The sequence below is a fragment of the Monodon monoceros genome, unplaced genomic scaffold, assembly GCF_005190385.1.
Source record: "Monodon monoceros isolate NGI ecotype Baffin Bay Population unplaced genomic scaffold, NGI_Narwhal_1 Super_Scaffold_3, whole genome shotgun sequence".
Classification (NCBI taxonomy): Eukaryota; Metazoa; Chordata; class Mammalia; order Artiodactyla; family Monodontidae; genus Monodon; species Monodon monoceros.
In genome coordinates this window covers 336904-361066 of record NW_021703780.1, presented here as the reverse complement: position 1 = coordinate 361066, position 24163 = coordinate 336904, and the positions used below count along the sequence as shown (strand labels likewise).

Below are 24163 nucleotides of genomic sequence, written 5' to 3'. Positions count from 1 at the left end.
CAGAGACTGGGTGGCTTCAACAACAGGATCTTATTTCTCATAGTCCTGGAGGCTAGGAAGTGAAAGATCAAGGTGCCAGCTGATTTGGTTTTTGGTAAAGGCACTCTTTCTGGTTTGCAGATACCTTCTTGCTGTGTCCACACATGGTGGAGAGAGTGATCATCTCTTGTGTCTCTTCTGAAAAGGGCAGTAATCCCATTCATGAGGGCTCCACCCTCATGACCTAATTATCTTCCAAATGCTCCACCTCCAAATACCATCACATTAGGGATTAGGGCTTCTATACAACATATGAATTTGGGGGTAGGTGGGGGGCCACAGACATTGAGTCCACAGCAGTTTGTATAGGTTAGCAATTCTGAAACTACTTTCCGTATATTCTAGGATTGAGCAATAAGTTAACATATTATGGATAGCAGGAACAAAGTTTCTCTAGGTCAGAGAAGAGAGTTGTAAGTATGGAAAGGGAGAATACTAGAATGAACCCTAAGATGTGGGAAAGGATTGGAGTTATTGGTTTGAACTCATGGGGTGTGTGTGTGTGTGTGTACATGAATATGCACATATACATACTTCTTCCTAGCTCTATCTACTGAGAGAGTCTAGAAGCAATGACACTAAGAGTAATGAGTATACCTAGCACCCAGACCTTGGTTTCTAAATAGCATTGTTAACTTAAAAGAACCACAGTACAGGCTAAGATGGAGGGATGGGGACCAGACTTACCCCCTTCTTGAAACAACTAAAAAAGTGTAAAAAGAAGAATAAAAAAGTGAAACAATGACTCACAAGACCTTGGAAAACAGGCAGTGAAGGACAGTGAAACCTGGGAGATGAGAAGCAAGATGAGTCTCAGCTTACTACATGAAGAAAGTTTCCAGGCTGCAGCAAAGGAAAGGGAACCCCATCTAGAGCTTGAAGGTCTCCTTGAGTTGAGAAGAGAGAGCTGAGGCTCTGGGAGAGCCAAGGAGGCTTGATTTTGCAGGGCAAAGGACTGTGGAGGAGAAAGCAGCAAAGAGAATTCCAGAGATCTTTAGAGGGTCACCTTCAAGTGTTCAGTTGAGTAGTGATCAGGGCACATATGTGAGGAAACTACATAAGGCCAGGGGAACAATAACCCAGAAGGATTAAAGGGAACTATCCTCAAAGTATATCCAGGGCCAGTAATACTGCCTGTCCCCAAAAGCCTTAATGGGAAATCTCATAATTCAGAAGACAACAGAGTACTAAAAAGGGTCTAGCCTCAGGACTAGAGAAAATGAACCTTACGTTAAAGACTGCATTGTTTTTGCCTAATAAAGCTTAAAAGCAAGACCCAAAAGGATCAAACTATTTCTATTAACAGTATCTCAAAGCAAAGCTCAAGAATATTTTTAGGAATATAAATATATCTAACACCCAATAAGGTAAAATTCAAAATGTCTGCATTCAATCAAAAGTTGCCAGGCACGCAAAGCAGCAGAAAAATCCAACCCATAATGAGGAGAGAAAATCAAATGAAATTGACCCAGAAATGATGCATATCTAGCAAAAGTAATTAGCAGACACATACATTAAAACAGATATTATAACTATTCTATATTTTCAAGAAGCTAGAGCAAAGATTAACATGTTAAGTAGAGACAGAAAGAAATAAAGACCCAAGTCAGACTTCTGGAAATGAAAATTACAACACATGAGATAAAAAGTACACTGGATAGGGTTAACAGAAAATTAAACATTACAGAAAAAAGATCAGTAAACTTGAAGACATAGCAGTTGAGACTCTACAAAATAAATCACAGATTTATTTTCTATCAAAAAAATGATTAAAAGCAACGAACCATGAGACAATATCAAGTAGCCAAATGTATGTGTAATTGGACTATCCAAAGAAGAGGAGTAGAACAGAAAACATTTTGTAGAAATAATGGCTTAGATTTTTCTAAATTTTTGATGAAATTTTCCTAAATTTGATGAAAAATGTAAATCCACAGGTCTAAGAAGCTCAATGAAACCCAAGCACAGGACACATGAAAACAATTACACCATGGTACACTATAATCAAATAGTTTTAAACCAGTGATAAAGAGAATCTTAAAAGAAATCAGGAATTATTAAAGAAATGCAAATCAAAACTACAATGAGGTATCACCTCACACCAGTTAGAATGGGCATCATCAAAAAATCTACAAACAATAAATGCTGGAGAGGGTGTGGAGAAAAGGGAACCCTCCTACACTGTTGGTGGGAATGTAAATTGATACAGCCACTATGGAGAACAGTATGGAGGTTCCTTAAAAAACTAAAAACAGAACTACCCTACAACCCAGCAATCCCACTACTGGGTATATACCCAGAGAAAACCATAATTCAAAAAGACACATGCACCCCAGTGTTCATTGCAGCACTGTTTACAATAGCCAGGTCATGGAAGCAACCTAAATGTCCATCCACAGACGAATGGATAAAGAAGATGTGGTGGTACATATATACAATGGAATATTACTCAGCCATAAAAAGGAAAGAAATTGGGTCACTTGTAGGGACGTGGATGGACCTGGAGACTGTCATACAGAGTGAAATCAGAGAGAACAAATATTGTATATTAATGAATATTTGTGGAATCTAGAAAAATAGTACTGATGAACCGGTTTCCAAGGCAGAAACAGAGACACAGATATAGAGAACAAAAGTATGGACACCAAAGGGGGAAAGGGGGGTGTGGGATGAATTGGGAGATTGGGATTAACATATATACACTAATATGTATAAAACAGATGAGAATCTGCTGTATAGCACAGGGAACTCCATTGTACAGTAGAAACTAACACAACATTGTAAAACAACTATACCCCAATTAAAAAAAAGAAATCAGGAAAAGAAGACAAATTAAGTAGACAGGAAAAAGGTAAAGATGATAGTCACTTTCTTGTTGGGACAGTGGAGAAATATCTTTATAGTTCTGAAAGAAAAAAAAGTCAACCTACAGTTCTTTACCCATCGAAAACATGTTTTAAAACTGGAGTTGAAGTAAAGACGTTTTTCAGACATATAAAAGTTGAAAGAATATATTGCCAGAAGACTTGCATTATCAGAAATATTAAATGACATTCTTCAAGAAGAAAGAAAATGATGCCAGATGGAAACAAAGAAATGAAGAGCACTGGAAACTGGGTAAATACAGACATTTTTTTCTTAATTTAAGTTGCTTGGAAAGATAATCAACTATTTAAAGTAAAACTATTAACAACATACTATGGGTTTATAGCATACACACAAGTAAAATGTATGACAGTATTAGCACAAAAACCAGGAGGAGAGAAATGGAAGTACCGTGGTGCAAGGTTCTTAATACTGCATGTGAACTAGTATAATATTACTTCAAGGCAAACTGTGATAAGTAAAAAAATACATACATACATATATATATATATATATATATACACACACACACACACACACACACACCAGTGCTTTTCAACCAGGTGTGATTACACCCTTCAGGGAACATTTGGCACTGTCTGGAGACATTTTTGACTGTCACAACTAAGGAAGCGCTACTGGCATCTAGTGGGTGGAGGCCACAGATGCTGCTTAATATCCTACAATGCACAGGACTTCTCCTTGCTACTACAGTTGTCTGGCCTATGATGTCAATAGTGACAATGTTGAGAAAGCCTACTAAAGTAATATAACAAAAGATTATCGCTAATAAACCTACAAAGGAGGTAAAATTAAATCATAAAAATCACTCAATCCAAAAGAAGGCATAAGAAAGAGGAAAAAGTGAACAGAAATTAGATGAGACAAATATAGAAAACGAATAGACAATAGAAGCAAGATGGTAGATTTTAAACCTAACCTCATTAATAATCACATTAAATGTAAAGGATCCAAATATGTCAATTAAATGGCAGAGATTGTCAGATTGGATAATTCCTAGACCCAACTATATGCTAACTACAAAAATCACACTTTAAATTTAAAGACACAAATAAGTTAAAAGATACAACATGCTAACAAAACTCAAAAGAGAGTAAGTGTGGTTATACTAATATCAAAGTTAATTTCAGAGAGAAGAATATTAACAGAGATGAAGATAATTTCCTAATGATAAAAAGGTTAATTCATAAAAAATACATAGGGCTTCCCTGGTGGCACAGTGGTTGAGAGTCCGCCTGCCGATGCAGGGGACACCAGGATTCGTGCCCCAGTCTGGGAAGATCCCACATGCCATGGAGCGGCTGGGCCCGTGAGCCATGGCCGCTGAGCCTGCGTGTCCGGAGCCTGTGCTCCGCAACAGGAGAGGCCACAACAGTGAGAGGCCTGAGTACCGCAAAAACAACAACAACAACAACAACAAAAAATAAAACATAAAAAGTACATAACAGTCCTAAACATGTAGGCACACAATAACAGAGCTTCAGAAGCTATAAATAAAAAACTGATAGAATCATGAGAAAAATAGACAAATCTACAATTATAGAGATGTCAATACCCTTCCTTCAAAAATTGATAGAACAGTGCACACAAATGCCAGTAAAAGTAAAGACTTGAACTACATTATAAAACATCTTGATTTATATGAGTCTCCTTATTCCTAGTCATTGATTTTTTTCAAGGTTCAGGCCAGTCATCTTGTAGAATGTGCCACATTTTGGATTTGAATATTTTATTATTACACCCAGGTCTGGCAAGAATACTACATAGGTATTGTTGTACCTAGGTTTGTTGTATACATGAAGTTTTAAAAACTCATTCTTATAGAAAAATTATTAGTAAAAACAAACAAAAATATAAAGCATGAGATTAAAAAAAGAAACATTCTAGCTTGGTTTAAAATAAAATTTCCACTCTTTTCTTTTTCCTTGTGCCTAAGAAATGAGCACAATGTTCACATTTGCACCTGTATATTTGCTGGCATTCTGTCACCTGTGTATGTGTTGTATTTTAACAACAACAACAAAAAATGTCTTAAGGGCAAAGCTTTTCTCTTCCTTTATTTTTCACAAAATGTGTATTCCAGTCTGCTAAGTCTTCTTATTACCACAAATTATATTTAAAGAATGAGCTGGGGAGGGAAAAATCTGTACTGGAAATATTTAAGGGATGAATTGGAAGGGAAAAAATCAGTATTGAAGAGAAAAGGGCAATTACTATCTTAGGCAGCCTTCTGAGTAATGAGTGCTATACAATCTCAGACTGCATACCAGCTGTTAAGTTGAGTAAATGTCTTTATTTTTATTGGTTTTGCCCTTTATATCTCTAAATGAGAAACAATAAAGAGATTTTGATTAACTTAAAAAAAACTTAACCTAATTGATATTTCTAAGCATACTCTACCCAACAGCAAAATACATATCCTTTTCAGGTGTACACAGAAAAGTTACCTATATAGACCACATTCTGGGTCATAAAACATTCTCAATGTATGGCATGGGGAACACAATCAATAATATTATAATAACTTTGTATAGTGACAGATGGTAACTTGACTTATCGTGGTGATTGTTTTGTAAGGTATAGAATTATTGAATCACTGTGTTGTGCACCTGGAACTAACATAGTATTGTAGGTCAATTATACTTCAATTTTAAAAATTAGGACTTCCCTGGTGGCACAGTGGTTAAGAACCCACCTGCCAATGCAGGGGACATGGGTTCGAGCCCTGGTCCGGGAAGACCCCACATGCTGCAGAGCAACTAAGCCCAGGTGCCACAACTACTGAGCCTGTGCTCTAGAGCCTGTGAGCTGCAACTACTGAGCCCACGTGCCACAACTACTGAAGCCCGCATGCCTAGAGCCCATGCTCTGCAACAACAGAGGCCACCACAATGAGAAGCCCATGCACCACAACAAAGAGTAGCCCCCACTCACTGCAACTAGAGAAAGCCTGTGTGCAGCAAGGAAGACCCAGTGTGGCCAAAAATAAGTAAAGAAATTTATATAAAAATTAAATAAACAAAATATAATTAAACAAAATATAATTAAACAAAACGTTTTAAATAATTTTAATAGGATTCAAGCCACAAAAAGTATTTTTTCTGACCACAATGGAATTAAATTAAACATCAATAACAGAAAGATATCATGAAAACCCCAAGTATTTAGAAACTAAATAACATACTTTTAAATACTTGTGGATCAATGAGGAAGTCAAAAGAAAAATTAGAAAGTATTTTGAACTTAATAAAAACGAAAGCATACCAAAATTTGTGGGATACAACTAAAACAGTACGTAGAGAAGGAAATTTATAGCGCTCAACATTTATATGAAAAGATAGGCCTCAAATAATGGATCTCAGCTTCCATCCACCTTTTAAAAAACTAGAAAAAGAAGACTGAAGGAAGTTCAAAGTAAGCAAAAGGAAGGAAATAACACAGATCAGAGTTGACATAAATGGAAAAAGAGAGAAAATGAGTGAAACCAAAGATGATTCTTTGAGATATTCAGTAAAACTGTTACACCTCTAGCCAGACTTATCAGAAGAGACACAAATTACCAATATAGAAATGAGAAAGAAGATGCAAATTACCAACATAGGAGTCAGAGATGACATTACTATAGATTTTACATATAACAAAGGATAAAATATGAACAACTTTATGCCAGTATATTCAACTACTTAGATAAAATGAATAAGTACCTTAAAAGACACAAATTACCAAAGCTCACTCAAGAAGAAATAGATAACATGAATAGCCCTATATCTATTAAATAAATAAAAAGGTTCCCACAAAGAAGCCTCCAGGCCCAGAAAGCTTGAATGGTGAATTCTACCAAATACTTAAGGAAGAAAGAATATCAATTCTACCCAAACTCTCCCATTAAATTGAAAAGAAGGCTATACTATCTAACTCATTTTCTGAAGCCTGCATTTCTCTGACACCAAAGCCATAGAAAGACTTTCCAAAATTGAAAACCACAAACTAATATCCCTTGTGTATACAGATGCAAAAATTCTTAATAAATTTTTAGCAAATCAAATCCAGCAATACATAAAATGGATAATTCATCATTATTCATGGGGTTTATTCCAGGAATGCAAGGTTGGTTTAGCAATCAAAAAATCAGTGTAATTCATCAATATTAACAGACTGAAAAAGAAAAAAAACTATATGATCATCTAAATAGATTTTTATAGAATAAGCATTTGATAAAATACAACATCTATGATTGATGAAATAGAAAACTCTCAGCAAACTAGGAATAGAAGGAAACTTCCTCAAACTGATGAGAGAATCTATGAAAAACCTTCAGGTAACATCATACTTAATGGTGAAAAATTGAATGATATCTCCAAAGATCAAGAACAAGCCTACCGTGACTGCTCTCACTGTCATTAAACTGTATTCAACAGCTTATTAGAGGTTCCAATGAATGTGGTAAGGTGACAAAAATAAACATAAGCATCCAGATTGGAAAGAAAGAAGTAAAACTGCCTCTATTTACAGATGATGACCTATGTAGGTAATCCAATGGACTCTTCAAAAAAACTACTAAAATTAACAAGTGAATCTATCAAAGTTGTAGGATACAAACTCAATATATAAAAATCAAATGTATTTTTATATAGCAGCAATGAACAGTAGGAAAATGAAATTAAAACAATAGAACAGTAGGCTAAACATATGAAATGTGTAGGGATAAGTCTGACAAAAGATATGCAAGACCCGTATACTGAAAACTACAAAAAATTGTTGAGAGAATTAAAGACCTAAATAAATGGAGAGATAGACCATGTTCATGGACTGGAAGACTCAATATTTTTAAGATGTCAATTCTCCCCAAAATGATCAATAGAGTCAATATAATCCCAATAAAAAATCCCAGCAGGCTGTTTTGGAAAACAGCCCCTGGTAATTTCTTAAAAAGTTAAATATACACCTACCATATGATTCAGCCAGTCTGCTCCTAGGTATTTCTCCAAGGGAAGAGAGAGCATATATCCAATACAAAGACTTGTACACAAATGTTCAAAGCAGCTTTATTTGTAGTAGACAAAAACTGCAAGTAACTCAAATGTCTATCAACAGGTGAATGGATAAAAAAATTGTGGTAATAATTATATCATTTAATACTACTCTGTAATAAAAATAATGATACATGCTATAACTTGGATGAATCTCAAAATAATTCTGTTGTTTGAAAGGTAACAAAGAGTACATATTCTATATATATATATGTATATATATACATATATATTTCTAGAAAATGCAGAGTAATCTATATTGACAGCAGGTCAGGGTTTCCTGGGGTTAAGGAAGGGATATGAAGTGGCAAGGGGGAGGAATTACAAAGGGGCACAAAGAAAACTTGAGGGGTGAAGGATATGTTCATTATCTTGATTGTGGTGATGGTGTATATAGGTGTGTATTTGTCAAAACTTATCAAATTGTATACTTTAAACATGTAGTTTATTGTATGTCAATTATACCTCAATAGAACTGTTAAAAAAAGTAGGGGAACCAGGGATCCTTGAAGAAATGCTGAACCCAGGGCTGAATGCAGGAAAGGAGGAGATGAAACTGAAACATCTTCTTGTGCCAGAAAATCAGGTAGTACTCAAAAAATGATGGGAACATGTCAATAGAACATGGGAGGGGCTTCCACTGTGTGTGCCTACTATGTGTCTCAAAGTAGCTAATGACAATAATGGGTTAGAACATATGGGCAAAATAAGAATCCAGGTGTCCACACTAATATAAATAAATGAATGAAAAAATAAACAAATGGGAAGAAGGAAAAGCCCTTCCCTGGAGTAGAATGCTAACTAGTAAATGTAGACGGAATGATGGAATTAGACCATTGCCTTTGATAACCATCTTAATAATAAATAATTAGGAAAGGATCATTGATGAATGCTAAAACTCCCCACAAGATACTTACTAATTTCAAAGGGAAAAATTTATAGTGGAAAACCTCATAGACACTTCCTTAAGGGCATGGTCAAAGTTGCAATCACATATGAAGGGACAAATTGATATCATGTGCCTCCTAAAACAAATCACTGAGAAGAACACAACATCACTTTTGTGGTGTTATTGCCAAAGTATATAATCTCCATATAATTATGATAAAACATAAACAAATCCAAAACGAGGGACATTTTTCCAAAATAACTGGCCTGTAGTCTTCAAAAATATTAAGGCCACAAAAGACACAGGAACTGTTTCCAATCAAAGGAGACTAAAAAGTCATGACAATTATGTGCAATGTGTGAACCTGGTCTGCATCCTGGACAAGGATAAAGGGTTTTTTGTTTTGTTTTTCGTATGGTAAGGGATGTTATTAGGAAAACTGATGAAATTAGAATACCATCTATGGATCAGATACAGTATTATATGAATTTTAATTTCCTGATATTATTTTATTATTGTCATGTAAGAGAATGTCCTTGTTCTTTAGGAAATATCCACTGAAGGGACATCATTTGTGTAACTTATCCTCAAATGGTTCAGGAAAAATTATCCAGAAATACGATAAAATTCTGACATTTGGGGGATCTGGGTGAAGGGTACACAGGAATCCTTTGTACTATTCTTGCAACTTTTCTGTAAATCTGAAATTATTTCAAAACAATGTTGTGAAACATTAAGAGTATTATCTAAAAGAATCAAGACAGTAAGGACAATGTCTAAAATTGAAAAAACAGGTAATGGAAAACTCAATCAGAGTAACAAATGGAAGGAGAGGTAAAAAGAATTAAACAGAAAGCATGGCACAAAGAAAGCAGAAAAAAAATAATGGCAGGAATACTGCCACATATACCAGCAATGATAATAAAATGAGTGCATTACACTCACCTATTAATAGACAGATGTTCTGATTGTTTAAAACCAAGTAACTCAAGATCTTGCTATATTCTATTTAAAAGAGACATACCTGAAACAAAATAACTGAGGAAGGTTGAGAATAAAGGGATGGAGAAAGTTATAACAGGAAAATGATATTAACAAGAACTACAACATGCAACAAACAGGGAGTGGCAGAAGTTGCTAGCTGTCCTAATCCAAATGTCCTTGGTAACAATGCCAATTTTTAGCAGACAGAGCTATCTGATAGGCCTCCCTGGAAGCTTAGGTGTGGCCACTTGACTAAATTCTGCCAATGAGATGAAAATTGAATTGTTTTCTGGGGCTTTCTGGGAAGGTCACTTATTAGAAATTGGCAGAGCTGGGACCAGCCCATTTTTGCCCTCCTACCTTTCCTCTTCCTTCTGGCCCTCAATGGAGATGTGCTGGCTGGAGCTCCAGAAGTCTCGTGGACCATGAGGGGACCTTAGGATGGAAACCATACACCGAGATGGTGAAGCAGAAGATAGGAGCCTGGGTCCCTGATAGTATCGCAGAGCCCTTGAATACCTATCTCCAGACTTCTTCTACCCAAGAAAAAATCTTTCTTCTTTAAACTAATTTTATTTATTATTTTTTCCTAATATATGTAGTTGAACCTAATCCAAACAGGAATAGTAACATGCTTTACAAAGAAAGAATTCAAGGCATGTATAAATATATGCATAAATAAATGGGACAAAGAGGGCTACTTCATATTTTATGAAGGAAAAATATACCAGGACAATATAAAAGTTATGTACCTTTATACATTCTTTATGCACTAACAATACAGCTTCAAAATATATAAGGCTAACCCTGACTAAAATATAGGAAATAGACAAATTTAGTTATGATGGGAGGTTTATACATATCTCTCTCAATGAGGAAGGATATAAGGATCAGTATAACACAACTTAACAAGCTTATTCTAACAAGGCTATAAGGGACTTTTACTCAAGAGACAATATACGTATTTTTCAATTCATATGAAAAAGTTACAAAAATTGACCATGTTTGAAGTCAGGGGTCAGCAACCTTTTTAATGGAAAGGCCAAACAGTATATGTTTTAAGCTGTATGGGCCACAGAGTCTCTATTACAGCCACTCAGCTTTGCAGTTGTAGCTGGAAAGCAGTCATAGGTAGTATGTAAACAAATGGGTGTGGCTGTGTTCCAATAAAACTTGATTTCCAAAATAGGCACCAGGCCCATGTAGCCTACAAGCTGTAGTTTGTGGATCCCCGTTCTAGGTAACAGAGGAAGTATCAAAAAATTTCCATAAAGCTGATATCACACAGGCCACAATTACCATAATGTAGTGTTAAAAATGAACATAATAGCAAAAAATATCCCCCCCAACCTGGCCCAGATCTACACACCTGGACGTTTTAAATGCATTTCTAAATAACTCTTGAGTTGAAGAGAAAATAAAAACAGAAAACACAAATGAGTTAGAACTTAAAAAAAAACCACTGGAACTACTATACAGCAAAACCTATGTAATGGAGCCAAAGTGAGGAAGAAAATATATGGCCTTAAATGTATTTGTTAGAAAGCAAGGAAGACAGAAAGTAAATTAGTTTTCATCTCAAGAATTTAGAATAAGGATAACAATAAGAAGAACAATGCAGCAATAATAAAACATATAGAAAATACAATGAAGAAATTAATAAAGGGAAAAGCAGACTATTTTTAAAAAAGAAAGCAAAGAAATTGAGTTGATCAAGAGAACCTAACGTGGGTCCTTTGAAAAGACCAACAAAATAGATAAGCCTCTGGAAAGAGAATCAAGAAAAAAGAGAAAAAACAAGTAAACAGCATTAGCAATGGAAAAGGGGACATACTTAAAGAGAGATCACACAATCATCCACTCAAGAAATATTTACTGAATGGCTACTATGTGGCAGGCCATGACACAGTCCCCACAGTCATAGAGACAACAATATAGTGGAGAGACCATAAATAATGAATGAAAAATTAAATTACATTAGTGATAAATGCTACAAAGAAAATAAAACATTTAAAAAATAAAACTACATATTTCCTCAAGTCAAAAAAAAATGGAAAACTTAGATGAAACCGACAATTTTCTAGGAAATATAAATTACCATAATTGACTCAAGGAGAAGTAGAAAACCTGAAAAAAAACAGAAACCAAAGAAGAGATTTAAATAGTGAGGAAAGATCTACACCCTCAGAAGGCATGAGGCCAAGATGGTTAAGGAAGAGAAATTCCAGTCTGATATAGCCTGTCCCAGAGCATACAACTAGTACAATAATAAAATAAAACATAGGTAAAATATAGCTAAGAGAGGAATTTTCTTAAACAGATAAAGAATATCTGTCAAAAATCTACAATAAACATCACTTATTGGTGAATTATTAAAAACTGTCTCTCTGAACTTGGGAATAAAAAAGGATGCCTAATATCATCCCTGAAAGTCCTAGCAAATTTAGTAAGGCAATAAAAGAAAAGGCATGCAGATTAAAAAGGAAGAAATAAAATTGTGATTATTCAAAAATGACCTGACTGTGTTTGTAGAAGATTATAAAAACCCACACACTATTAGAATTAATAAGTAAATTAGCAAGGTCACTGGGCATAAGACCAACATAAACAAATCCATTTAATTCATATATACTAGCAAAAAATAGGAAATGAACTTTAAAAAATTAGTTCATTTATAATAGCTTTACAGTATTTTTAAAATAAAGATGAAATAGCTAGGAAAAAATCCAACAAGAGGTACAAGGCCTCTATACTGAAAATTATAACATATTACTGAGAGAAATTAAAGACCCACACAAAAGGAGGGATATAACATGCTCATGGAGTGGAAGACCTCACTTAAAAAAATGTCATTTTTCCCAGCAGGTCTTTTTCCTGTGGATATTGAGAAGACAAATTCTGCAATTTATGTAGAAATGCAAAGGGCTAAGAATAGCTAAGGCAACATTTGAGAATTACACAGCTGGAGGACTCATGTATTGGGTTGGCCAAAAAGTTCCTTCCATTTTTAAAGTTAAAAATAAAAGACACATTTTTCATTTTCACCAAGAACTTTATTGAACAACATATTCACCGTTTTGTTCCACTACCTTCTGCCATTTTTCAGGCAACTTCATAACTCCATCTTCCCAAAACTTTTTATCTTTTTGAGCGAAGAACTGTTCCAGGTGCCTTTTACAGTCTTCCAGGGAACTGAAATTTTTTCCATTAAGAGAATTTTTGTAAAGACTGAAACAAATGGAAATCCAAAGGTGCAATGTCTGGTGAATACGGCAGATGAATCAGAACTTCCCAGCCAAGCTGTAATAGTTTTTGCCTGGTCATCAAAGAAACACGTGGTCTTGCATTACCCTGATGGAAGATTATGCATTTTCTGTTTAATAATTCTGGACACTTTTCCTCGAGTGCTGCTTTCAGTGGTCTAATTGGGAGCAGTACTTGTTGGAATTAATCGTTTGGTTTTCCAGAAGGAGCTCATAATAGAGGACACCCTTCCAATCCCACCATATACACAACATCACCTTCTTTGGATGAAGACCGGCCTTTGGTGTGGTTGATGGTGGTTCATTTCGCTTGCCCCACGATCTTTTCCATTCCACATTATTGTACAGTATCCACTTTTCATCACCCATCACAATTTGTTTTAAAAACGGAACGTTTTCATTACGTTTCAGTAGAGAATCGCATGTGGAAATATGGTCAAGGTTTTTTCTGCTTAACTTATGTGGAACCCAAACATCAAAGCGATTCACATGACCAAACTGGTGCAAATGATTTTCAACACTTGATTTGGACATTTTGAGTATGTTGGCTGTCTACTGCATGGGTGTAACGTTGACTGTTCTCAATTAATGTCTCGATTTGATGGCTATCAACTTCAACTGGTCTGCCCGACCGTGGAGCATCATCCAGTGAGAAACCTCCAGCACGAAACTTCGCAAACCACTTTTGACACGTTTGATCAGTCACAGCACCTTCTCCATACACTGCACAAATCTTTTTTTGCATTTCAATTGCATTTTTACCTTTCTTGAAATAGTAAAGCATAATATGCTGAAAATATTGCTTCTTTCTTCCATCTTCAATATTAAAGTGGCTACACAAAAATTCACCAATTTTGATAAATTTTTTTAATGCATGCTGATATGACAGCTGTCACAATGCAATCTAACAAAATTGTATCGAATGAAGTTAAAGACAACTAAACGCTACTAGAGCCATCTTATGGAAAAAAACCGAATGAACGTTTTGGCCAACCCAATATTACCACATGTCAAGACCTGTTGTAAAGCTACAATATCAAGACAGTGTAGTACTGGTACAAGGATAGACAACAAACCAAGGATAGACCAAGTAAAGAATCCAGAAACATCAACACATAAACAAATGCCTGATTGATGACAAAAAAATGGTCTTTTCTATTAACGATTCTGACTCAATGGACATCCATGTGAAAAAGAAAATGAATCTTGACCCCCTGCTTCAGACCATACACAAAAATCAAATCCAGGTGTATTATAGATATAAATGTGAAAGGTAAAATAATGAAACTTTTAGGTAAAAAGTAGAACATCTGAATGAGCTTCGGGTAGGAAAAATTTTCTTAAACAGAACACAAAGAGCTCCAAAATGGGAAAAAATTATACATATTAAAATTAAGAACTGGTATCAAATATTTGCAAACCATATATCTAATAGAGTTAATATCCAAAATACATAAGGAACTCCTAAACAGAAATAGAGTCACAGATGTAGGAAACAAACTTATGGTTACCAGGGGGGAAAGGGGGGAGGGATAAATTGGGAGATTGGGATTGACATATACACATGATGCTACTTATATTATGAAACTAAAATAGTCAAACTCAAAGAAGCAGACCATACGATAGTGGTTGCCAGTGGATATGGGTAGGGGAAAGAGGAGTAGTTATTCAATGGGCATACAGTATTGTGCATTTCAAAATTTGCTGAGGGTAGATCTCACATTGTCTTCTTACCACAAAAACAAAATTATATGAAACAAAACAAAGACAACACAAGGAAACTTTGGAGGTGTTGGATATGTCTATTACCTTGATTGTGGTGATGTCAGCCCTATGCCTGATTTATATGTAGGTTCTAGATCCTATGTAACCCAATAAAGGCAGAAACAAAAAATTAAAAGCAGAGTGCAGATAAAACAAGGATAAGGCTCAGGAATTCAAACAGTGCTTCTAGTGAGGACTTTGGTAATCTTGTCCATGACTTCTTAAGTTAAATAGATTCGGGATTTGACATTCTTAAAAGGGGACACAGAATGAGCACTGGCCTTGCTCTTGCCCAGCCACGTGGTCTTGGATGAGCCCCTTTATTTCTACAGACTCAAGTTTCTGAAGGACACTCAATGACCTTTTAAAGTACTTTAGGCTGTAATGACTGAGAATTCAATTATTCTCTTTTCTTGCATTCTGATAGCATTTTTCCCTTACAAGATCAGCACCATTTATTGAGAATGCAATGAGAAACACAGTCTAAAACTTGTAGAACACGGAGAATAAGTTTCCAGCTGAAAATAGATTTTTTCAGGTCTCTAATCTTCACCATGTTACAAAAATAAATTTGTTCTTCATACTTAAAATGTTTCCCTTACAGCATTCTGGAGTTCAGAGAAAAGCAGTGCTCTGTACTTCAATTAACAGTAATCACCAATCATCCATAAAGAATAATATCATCAACAAGAACAGATAGTTACCTAGAGGAATTAATAAGCAGTTGTAGACACTTTCAAAAACGAGAACACGAAATGCAGTATCCCACTTCTGCAGTTCCCGTATTTGCTTTTCATCTAGTGAAACAGCTACTGTTTTTTTCTCTTCCTGAAAGAATGGAGACTGAAAAAACAAAGAGGCTTTCACATCCTAATTCTGCTTCTGTTACCTTTTATTTATGTTTGAGCTCTCATCTTGCATGTAATTTTTTTTCAGATTTACTGAGGTATAATTGACAAATGAAAATTGTATATAATTAAGGTATACTACTTAATGTTTTGATATATATTGTGAAATAATCACCACAATCAAACTAATATATCCATCCCCTCACATAGTTACCATTTTTGGTGGGGAGGGGCACGGTGGTGAGAACACTTAAGATTTACCCTCTTAGCAAATTTCAAGTACACAATACAGTATTGTTAACTACAGTCACACTGTTGTATATCAGATGTCTAGAACTTACTCATCCTGAATAACTGAAACTTTAACCATCATCTCCCCACTTCTCCCTCCCCTCAGCCCCTGGCAACCACCATTCTACTTTCTGGTTCTATGTGTTTGACTATTTTAGATTCCTCATATAAGTGGAATCATGCAGTATTTATCCTTCTGTGACTGGCTTATTTCACTCCAGGTTAACCCATGTTGTCACAAATGGTAGGATTTCCTTCTTTTGGGGGCTGAATATTCCACTGTGTGTGTGTTTGTGTGTGTTTGCACACATCCCTGATGACTGATGATGTTGAGTACCTTTTCATATACCTGTTGGCCATTTGTATGGGTTTTTTTTTTTTTGAGAAATGTCTATTCAGGTCCTTTGCCCACTTCTTAATAGAGTTATTTGGGTTTTTTGTTACTGAGTTCCTTGTATATTTTAGATATTCACTCCTTATCAGATACACGGTTTGCAAATATTTTCTCCCATTCCATAGGCTGCCTGTTTACTCTGTTGATGTTTCCTTCGCTGTGCAGAAGCTTTTTATTTATTTCTGGCTGTGTTGGGTCTTCCTTGCTGTGCGCGGGCTTTCTCTAGTTGCAGTGAGCAGGGGCTACTCTTCGTTGCGGTGCATGGGCTTCTCATTGCGGTGGCTTCTCTTGTTGCAGAGCACAGGGTCTAGGTGCGTGGGCTTCAGTAGTTGTGGCACACGGGCTCCAGAGCACAGGCTCAGTAGTTGTGGTGCATGGGCCTAGTTGCTCCGCAGCATGTGGGATCTTCCCAGACCAGGGCTTGAACCCGTGTCCCCTGCATTGGCAGGCGGATTCTTAACCACTGTGCCATGAGGGAAGTCCCAGAGCTTTTTAGTTTGATGCAATCCTACTTGTCTATGTTTGCTTTTCTTGCCATATCAAATAAAAATTCATTGCCAAAACCAGTGCCAAAAAGCTTTTTCCCTATGTTGTCTTCTAGGAGTTTTATGGGTTTAGATCTTACATTTAAGTCTTTAATCCATTTTGAGTTGACTTTTTGTATATGGTGTGAGTAAAAGGTCCAATTTCATTTTTCTTGAAGTGGATACAAAGTCCCCCCAAAATCATTTCTTGGTTTTATTGTGTATTCTTGGCACTCTTGTCAAAGATCAGTTGACCATGGGTGTATGGGTTCATTTCTGGGTTCTCTATTCTGTTCCATTGATCTATGTGTCTGTTTCTTGTGCCAATACCATGATGTTTTGAATACTGTAGCTTTATAATATCATTTGAAATCAGGAAGTGTGATGCCTCCATCTTCATTCTTCTTCCTCAGGATTGCTTTGGCTATTCGGGATCTTTTGTGATCCCATATGAATTTTAGGAGTTTTTCTTATTTCTGTAAAAAAATAATGCCATTGACATTTTGATAGGGAATGCATTGACTCTTTAGATCACTTTAGGTAGAATGGGCATTTTAACAATATTAATTCTTTTAATCCATGAACACAAGATGTCTTTCCATTTATCTGTGTCCTCTTTAATTTCATTCATGAATGTTTTTATAATTTTCAGTGGGTATATATGCCTTTGACTTTACTCATAAGCATTTTATTATTTTTGTTGCTATTGTGAACAGGATTGCTTTCTTAATTTCCTTTTTGGATAGTTCATTGTGTATAGAAACAAGACTAATTTTTGTACGTTGATTTTGTATTCTTCAACTTTACCAAATTTATTAGTTCTAACAGTTTTGTTGAGTCTTTAGGGTTACCTGCACATATTATCATGTCATCTGCAAGCAGAGATAAATTTTACTTCTGATTTGGATGCCTTTTATTTATTTTCCTTGACTAACTGCTCTGGCTAAGATTTCCAGTATTATGTTGAATAGAAGTGGAAAGAGTGGGTATCTTTGCCTTGTACTGGATCTTGGAGGGAAAGCTTTCATTCCCCCCCCCCACCGATTATGATGTTAGCTGTGGACTTTTCATATATGGCCTTTATTGTATTAAGGTAAGTTCCTCCTATACCTGTTTTGTTGAGAGTTTTTACAGTGCTTTCTCTGCATCAATTGAGATGATCATGTGGTTTTTATCTTTCATTCTATTAATGTGGTGTATCATATTGATTGATTTGCATATGTTGAAACATCCTTATATCCCAGGGATAAATCCCAGTTGTTCATGGTGTATAATCCTTTCAATGTGCTGTTGAATTCAGTTTGCTAGTATTTTATTAAAGATTTTTGCATTTCTGTTCATTAGGGATATTGGCCTGTAGTACTCTTTTCTTGTGGTATCCTTGTCAGGCTTTCATATCAGAGTGATGCTGGCCTCATAAAATGAGTTTGGAAGTGCTCCCTCTTCTGTGTTTTGGAAGCACCTAAGAAAGATTGGTATTAATTTTTCTCTGAGTGGTAGAATTCATCCATGCAGCCATCTGGTCCTGGACTTTTCCTCCTAGTCCATCTTGCATATGTCGCCCTTCATATAATTTACAGTTTATGCCAGTAGTTACTTCCCTCCTGGATATATCACAAAGATGAATAGGTGTTGTTTTTAAAGTCATTTTTCATTATTATCTTTCTGCATGGTGGGAGGCTGGCCTTATCTGTAAATACACAATACCTATAAGCTTTGGAAATGTTGTTGCATTTAGGGAAGGGGGGATTTTGCGCAACTGGAATATTTTTTAATTATCTAATGCCTCGCAACATCCGTAAGATACTGGAAACATTCTACTTTTATCCCTTTTGAAAAAGACAGGAGTACAAACTTCAAAAAGAATGTTTATTAATACAAGGTGTATAATTGATTATATATATGTTATTGCACTAATCCCCCAAAGTATAACCCGTCATTATAAGCAATTAAATGTTAAAGTATCTCCCTCACAGTACTGTGTGATTTTCAGTTGTTCTCAACTGAAAAAAAAATTAGCCAAATGCTCATTTACTCTTTCAATTACCTATTCATTCATTCAATTAATGTTTATTCTGTGCCTATGTTATATTTTCTGTTTCGGTCCAGGTTGCCCCTTTCATGAGTTCCTAGGTCCCTTAAATTTCCTATCACAATGTTTATTCTTTGTACTTTCTGGCTGAATCTTACATTACAGTCTTTACTACTCAATACATTTGAAATTCTCTTATGAATAGGGACTGCGGCTTTTACTTCTTTGAGTTCTCTCTACCATTTCCTGTATGAAAGATGCTGCTCTCAATATCCTTTAAGTATCTTTCTTAGTAAACAGAAGCTAATTTTTAGCTGGTAGGTTGCCTGTAAGCTAAAATATTTCTTAGTATCTCTTGCAGCTAGTTGTTACCATATAATTGCTAGCCAATAAGACATTTATGAAAAGGTTATATGTACAACCAGGGAGATTCCTTAAAAGGAAGGTTTTGGGTTCTTTTAACTTCCTTCCATTTGCTGTTTAGAATATCATTGTATGTCTGAAATTTTAACATCCATCTTGGACTCTTTGGAGACCCTGTAAATGGAGCAATAAGATATAAGATACCTATTTCCCTAATAACAGCCATTTACTGTCTACCCACTTACTATTTTTCCATGATGGAGAATTAAACTTTAACTTTGCTGAAGGCATTATTTTTAGAGTTTTTGCTTGGTTCTCAACCAAGTGTAATTTTAACTAATACAACCTAATAAATTGTTATGCACATGTTATGGACCTAAATAAAAACATCCTGATTATTTGACTTTAATTCTGGGGCTATGAACATAGGGTTTAATCCACGGACTATATCCATGTATAATACGGATGCTATTCATATAATAATAACATGCTAGAATTAAAAAAAAATATGAAAAGGTTTTCAACTTTATTAGTGGTCAACAAAATGGAAATTAAAGTCACAATGCAATACTACTACACACATACCAGAATGGCAAAAATGAACAACGCAGACATTATTAAGTATTGGCAAGGATGTGGAGTGAGAGGCAGTAAAGACACTTTAGGAAAATTGTTGGCATTATCTATTAAAGCTGAACATATATACATACGTATTCCACCCCCAGGTATGTATCCAACAAATGTACATATGTTCACAACAACAAGAATATTCATAGCAGCACAATTTGTAAAAGCCTTTTAAAAACTGAAATTATCTCTTAATAGTAGAATGAATAAACAAACTGTGGTATATTCAGACAATGGAATACTATACAGCAATGAGAATTTCTAAACTATTGCTTCATGTAACCACACGGATGAACCTCACAAACATAATACTGATTGAAAGAAACTAGACCCAAAAGAGTACATACTATATGGCTCCATTTATATATGGTTCAAAAATAGGTGAAAGTAACCGATAGTGCTAGACATCAAGATAGTGGCAAATCAGGATTCCAACCAAAGCATCTGGCTACAGAGCCATGTTCTTAATTATTATGCTATATTGTCTTTCCAAAAAAGAGAAAAAAATCCAACTCATTTTATAACTTAATAAAATAATCCTGATACCAAAATTAGACAAGAGGAGCCCAAGACAAGAACACTTTAGACTAATCTCACTTATGAACATAGATGTAACAATCTTAGGCCAAATTTTAGCAACTAGAATCTACTTTGTATTAAAAGAACAATATACATCATGGCAAAGTAGGGTTTATCTGAGGAATGAAACATCAGTTCACTGTTTTAAAAGCTTTCAATGTTGGAAACTTTTAAAACAATGAAACAACCACATTATCATCTCAGAAAATGACAAACAGGCATTTGATAAAACATGAGACACTCATGATTAAAAACTCTCAGTAAACTAGAATTAGAAAGAAACTCCCTTAACTTAATAAAGGAATAGAGGGTATCTACCACAAAATCATAACAAACTCATACTTAATGATGGACAGAAGTATTCCCATTAGAGTCAGAAAGAATGGTATTTGCCACCCAACTCTGCTATTCAACTTTTATAAGTCCATACCAATGAAATAAGAATGCTCCTGAAAAAAAGGATACACACACACACACACACACACACACACACACACACACAAATATTGGAAAGAGTCAAACCTGTCATTTGCAGATGATATGATCATCTACCTAGAAAAAACCAACATAACCCACTGACTCTACTATTACTATTTAGAGTGTTCAGCAATATGAACAGAAGAACAAAAACTATGAATCTAATGAGAAATACTATAGTAAATATCTGTTGGTTTTGCTGCCATGTATTCTGTCCTCCTTCTGGAAATAGTACCTCTGAAAGTAGGATTACCAAAACCCTTTCTCCCTCGAGGTGAGGCACTGACCTTGGATTCACTTTCTAGTTTGGTTGCCCTGGAAACCTGATGAAGGTGGATGGTCACCTGTGGAATGGGCGGGCCTGCTTCCGGCACAATGTCCCAGGAGGTACCCTGAGCCTGGTCTGGGAGGGCTGGGACTGCACATCAACACCTGCTGGGAGTCACAGCTCAGGGTCCCTGAGTGCAGTGGGCCTATCGTTCCTGGGCCCTGACCCTGGCTGGGACCGAGGTTACACACAGGGAACAAAGACAGAGTGGTCCCTAATTTGGGACATGGGGCTTCTAAGCCATAGTGGCTCCTGTTCTCCCCCATCCCCCCCCATATGCTCTCATTTCTTCACACCTGAGCTGTTAATGGGGGCAGAGACAAGCCCTAGACAGCTGAGAATGCTTGCTGATGCCAGCCTTCTGGCAGGCTGGGTTTCTTGTTCTGCAGTCTGCAAAGTTGAATACTTATGGGTGCCAGGATGGCCTATTTGGGTTTTGTGAGTGTGAACCATCTAGCTGAACCTGCTGATTGAGCAGAGTGGATGTGGCAATATGCCAGTTTTTACTGTGAAGAAAATGTCAATATATTTCTGAAAAAGATAAAACGACATGAATGTAGGGAGGGACATACACCAAGTTCATGGATGGAAAGACCCAATGCGGTACAGGTGTAAGTTCCTCCCTAAATTAGTCTATAAATTCAAAGCAATCCTAATATATAATTGCTGACTACGAGATACTTTTGAGGAAGTAGAATGGCCTGTGTGGGGAGTAAGTGCCCTACCAAGTCCAAATTCTGGAATAGGCTGCATTTACTGAGTCTTCCCCTTTGCCATACATTATCCTAAGTGCTTTATTTCCATTAATTCGTCTTATCCTCACAATAACTCTAAGAGATGAGCAGTGAATTAATATCTCCATTTTACATATAAGGAAACTGACGTAGAGAGAGCTTGAGTTATTTGCCCAAAGTCACATACCTAGTTAAAGGTAGTCTCAGGACTCAAACCAGGCTACCTGGCTCAAAGCCCCATGCTCTCAGGCTCTGTATACACTGCCTTTCTGTTTCTATGCTAAAAACCCCTAGTAACTAAAGTATGGTATTAGCAAAGGAACAAACAGATCAAGGGAATGAAGGAGAAAACAGAAATGGGCTCATGTATATATAAAGAAACTTAATATATGATCAAAGTGGCCTTTCAAACCAACGGGTGTGCAGGCAACTGCTCAAAAAGTGGTGCAGGGACAACTAGTGATCCAGTTGGGATAAAATGAAGTTAAACTCCAACTGCAAGGAGTTAACACCATAAGTTCCAGATGACCTAAGTTTCTAAATGCAAAAACCAAAATTATAAAAGAAGAAAGTACATAAAACTATTATTTATGGTCTTGAGGAAATGAAAGGTCTTTGAAAGAAGAAAGGCAAAGGCATAAAATGAAAGATAACATTGATATATTGTTTTAAAGCTTTTGTCTGACATATGACACAATAAACTAAGTCAGCCTGGGACTAAATATTTGCAACATACCAGACAAAAGATGAAATTTCCAGAACATACAAAGAAATTATGCAAATCAGCAGGAAAAAAAGACAAATAACTCTATAGAAAATAAAGCAAAGAATATGAATGGGCAATTCAGGACTGACAGACATGAGATGGGCACCCTCACTAAAACCACTTTACTGGCTGGCATACTGTTGTTCATCTGTCAGATTGATAAAAATTAATGTTTGACATTGAAAATGGCCCTCTACACCAACTCTGTGACTTTGAGCAAGCCTCTTAACCTCTGAGCTCCAGTTTCCACATTAGTAAAAGGGTTGTTAGGAAAATTAAATGAGAGGATGCACATCAAGTACCTGACAGTTTCCACTAGCATGACTTTTATCAGATGTCTTCCCAGGTTCTTCTCCTTCAACTGGTTGATGTAAAGAATTATATTACATTCTGAATTACATTTAAACTTCCTGAAGCTGAATGAACTTTATATTTCTGGATTAAACTGAATTTGTTCATTGTATATTATCCCCTAATACAGTTATATTTGATTTGTTGATATTTCAAATTTTTGTATCTATAGCTGAGATTGGTCAATAGTTTTCTTATTCTTTGCTATCTCTATCCAGGTTTTGGTGTTAAAATTATTTTAGCTATTTAAAAAATTGAGGAGCTTTTAACCTTTTTGTATAGTCTGGAAAAATGTATAAATTGAATTAGAGCCACCCATCCTTCAAAGGTTAGAATTCAGCTGTAAAACCATGTAAACTCGCTATCTTTTAAAATCATAGATCCTTAATCACCATTTTCAGTCTCTGCTTTGATAACCTCACTGAATAAGTTTTCTATTCTTAATTTTGACATATCTTCCTAAGAAATCAACCATTTCCTTTAGATTCTCAAATTATTTGTTACAGAGGTCATGTACTAATGACTTATAACTTAATTTTTTTTTACTTTTGTCATACAAACTGACTTATGGAATACAGTTCAATGAATTTTACATGTACAGATTCCTGTAACTACTTTAATGAGGATACATAATTTTCCGTCACCCACCCTAAAAAACTCCCTCATGCTGTCCCTTTATACTCACACCCTTCCCCTAATCCATAAGCCCTAGCAACCACTGACCTGATCTCTATTCCTATAATTTTGTCTTTCTGAGACTATCATATAAAAGCAGTCATACAGCATATAGCCTTTTGAGACTGACTTCTTTCACTCAGACTCTGAAATCAAAAGTTCATTCCTTTTTATTGCTGAGTAGTTCTCCAATGTATGGCTGTCTTAGAGTTTGGTAATCAATTCACTTATTGAAGGAATCTGGGCTGTTTCCACTTTGTGGCAATTCTGTGTGTGTGTGTGTGTGTGTGTGTGTGTGTGTGTGTGTGTGTGTGTGTGT

At 35.7% G+C, this 24163-nt stretch overlaps 1 protein-coding gene across 3 annotated transcripts in view; it reads right to left on the bottom strand.

Annotated features, from left to right (window-relative positions):
* BRCC3 (BRCA1/BRCA2-containing complex subunit 3) overlaps positions 1-24163 on the bottom strand; it is a 73850-nt gene that overhangs the window by 16367 nt on the left and 33320 nt on the right. For 2 of the 3 annotated variants that reach the window (XM_029243433.1, XM_029243434.1), the window contains one exon: positions 10189-10263. The exons of the other annotated variant lie outside the window; for it this stretch is intronic. In XM_029243433.1, coding sequence (XP_029099266.1) covers positions 10189-10263 — 75 coding nt within the window. The remainder of the gene's footprint in view (positions 1-10188; positions 10264-24163) is intronic. 3 annotated transcript variants of the gene reach the window in all.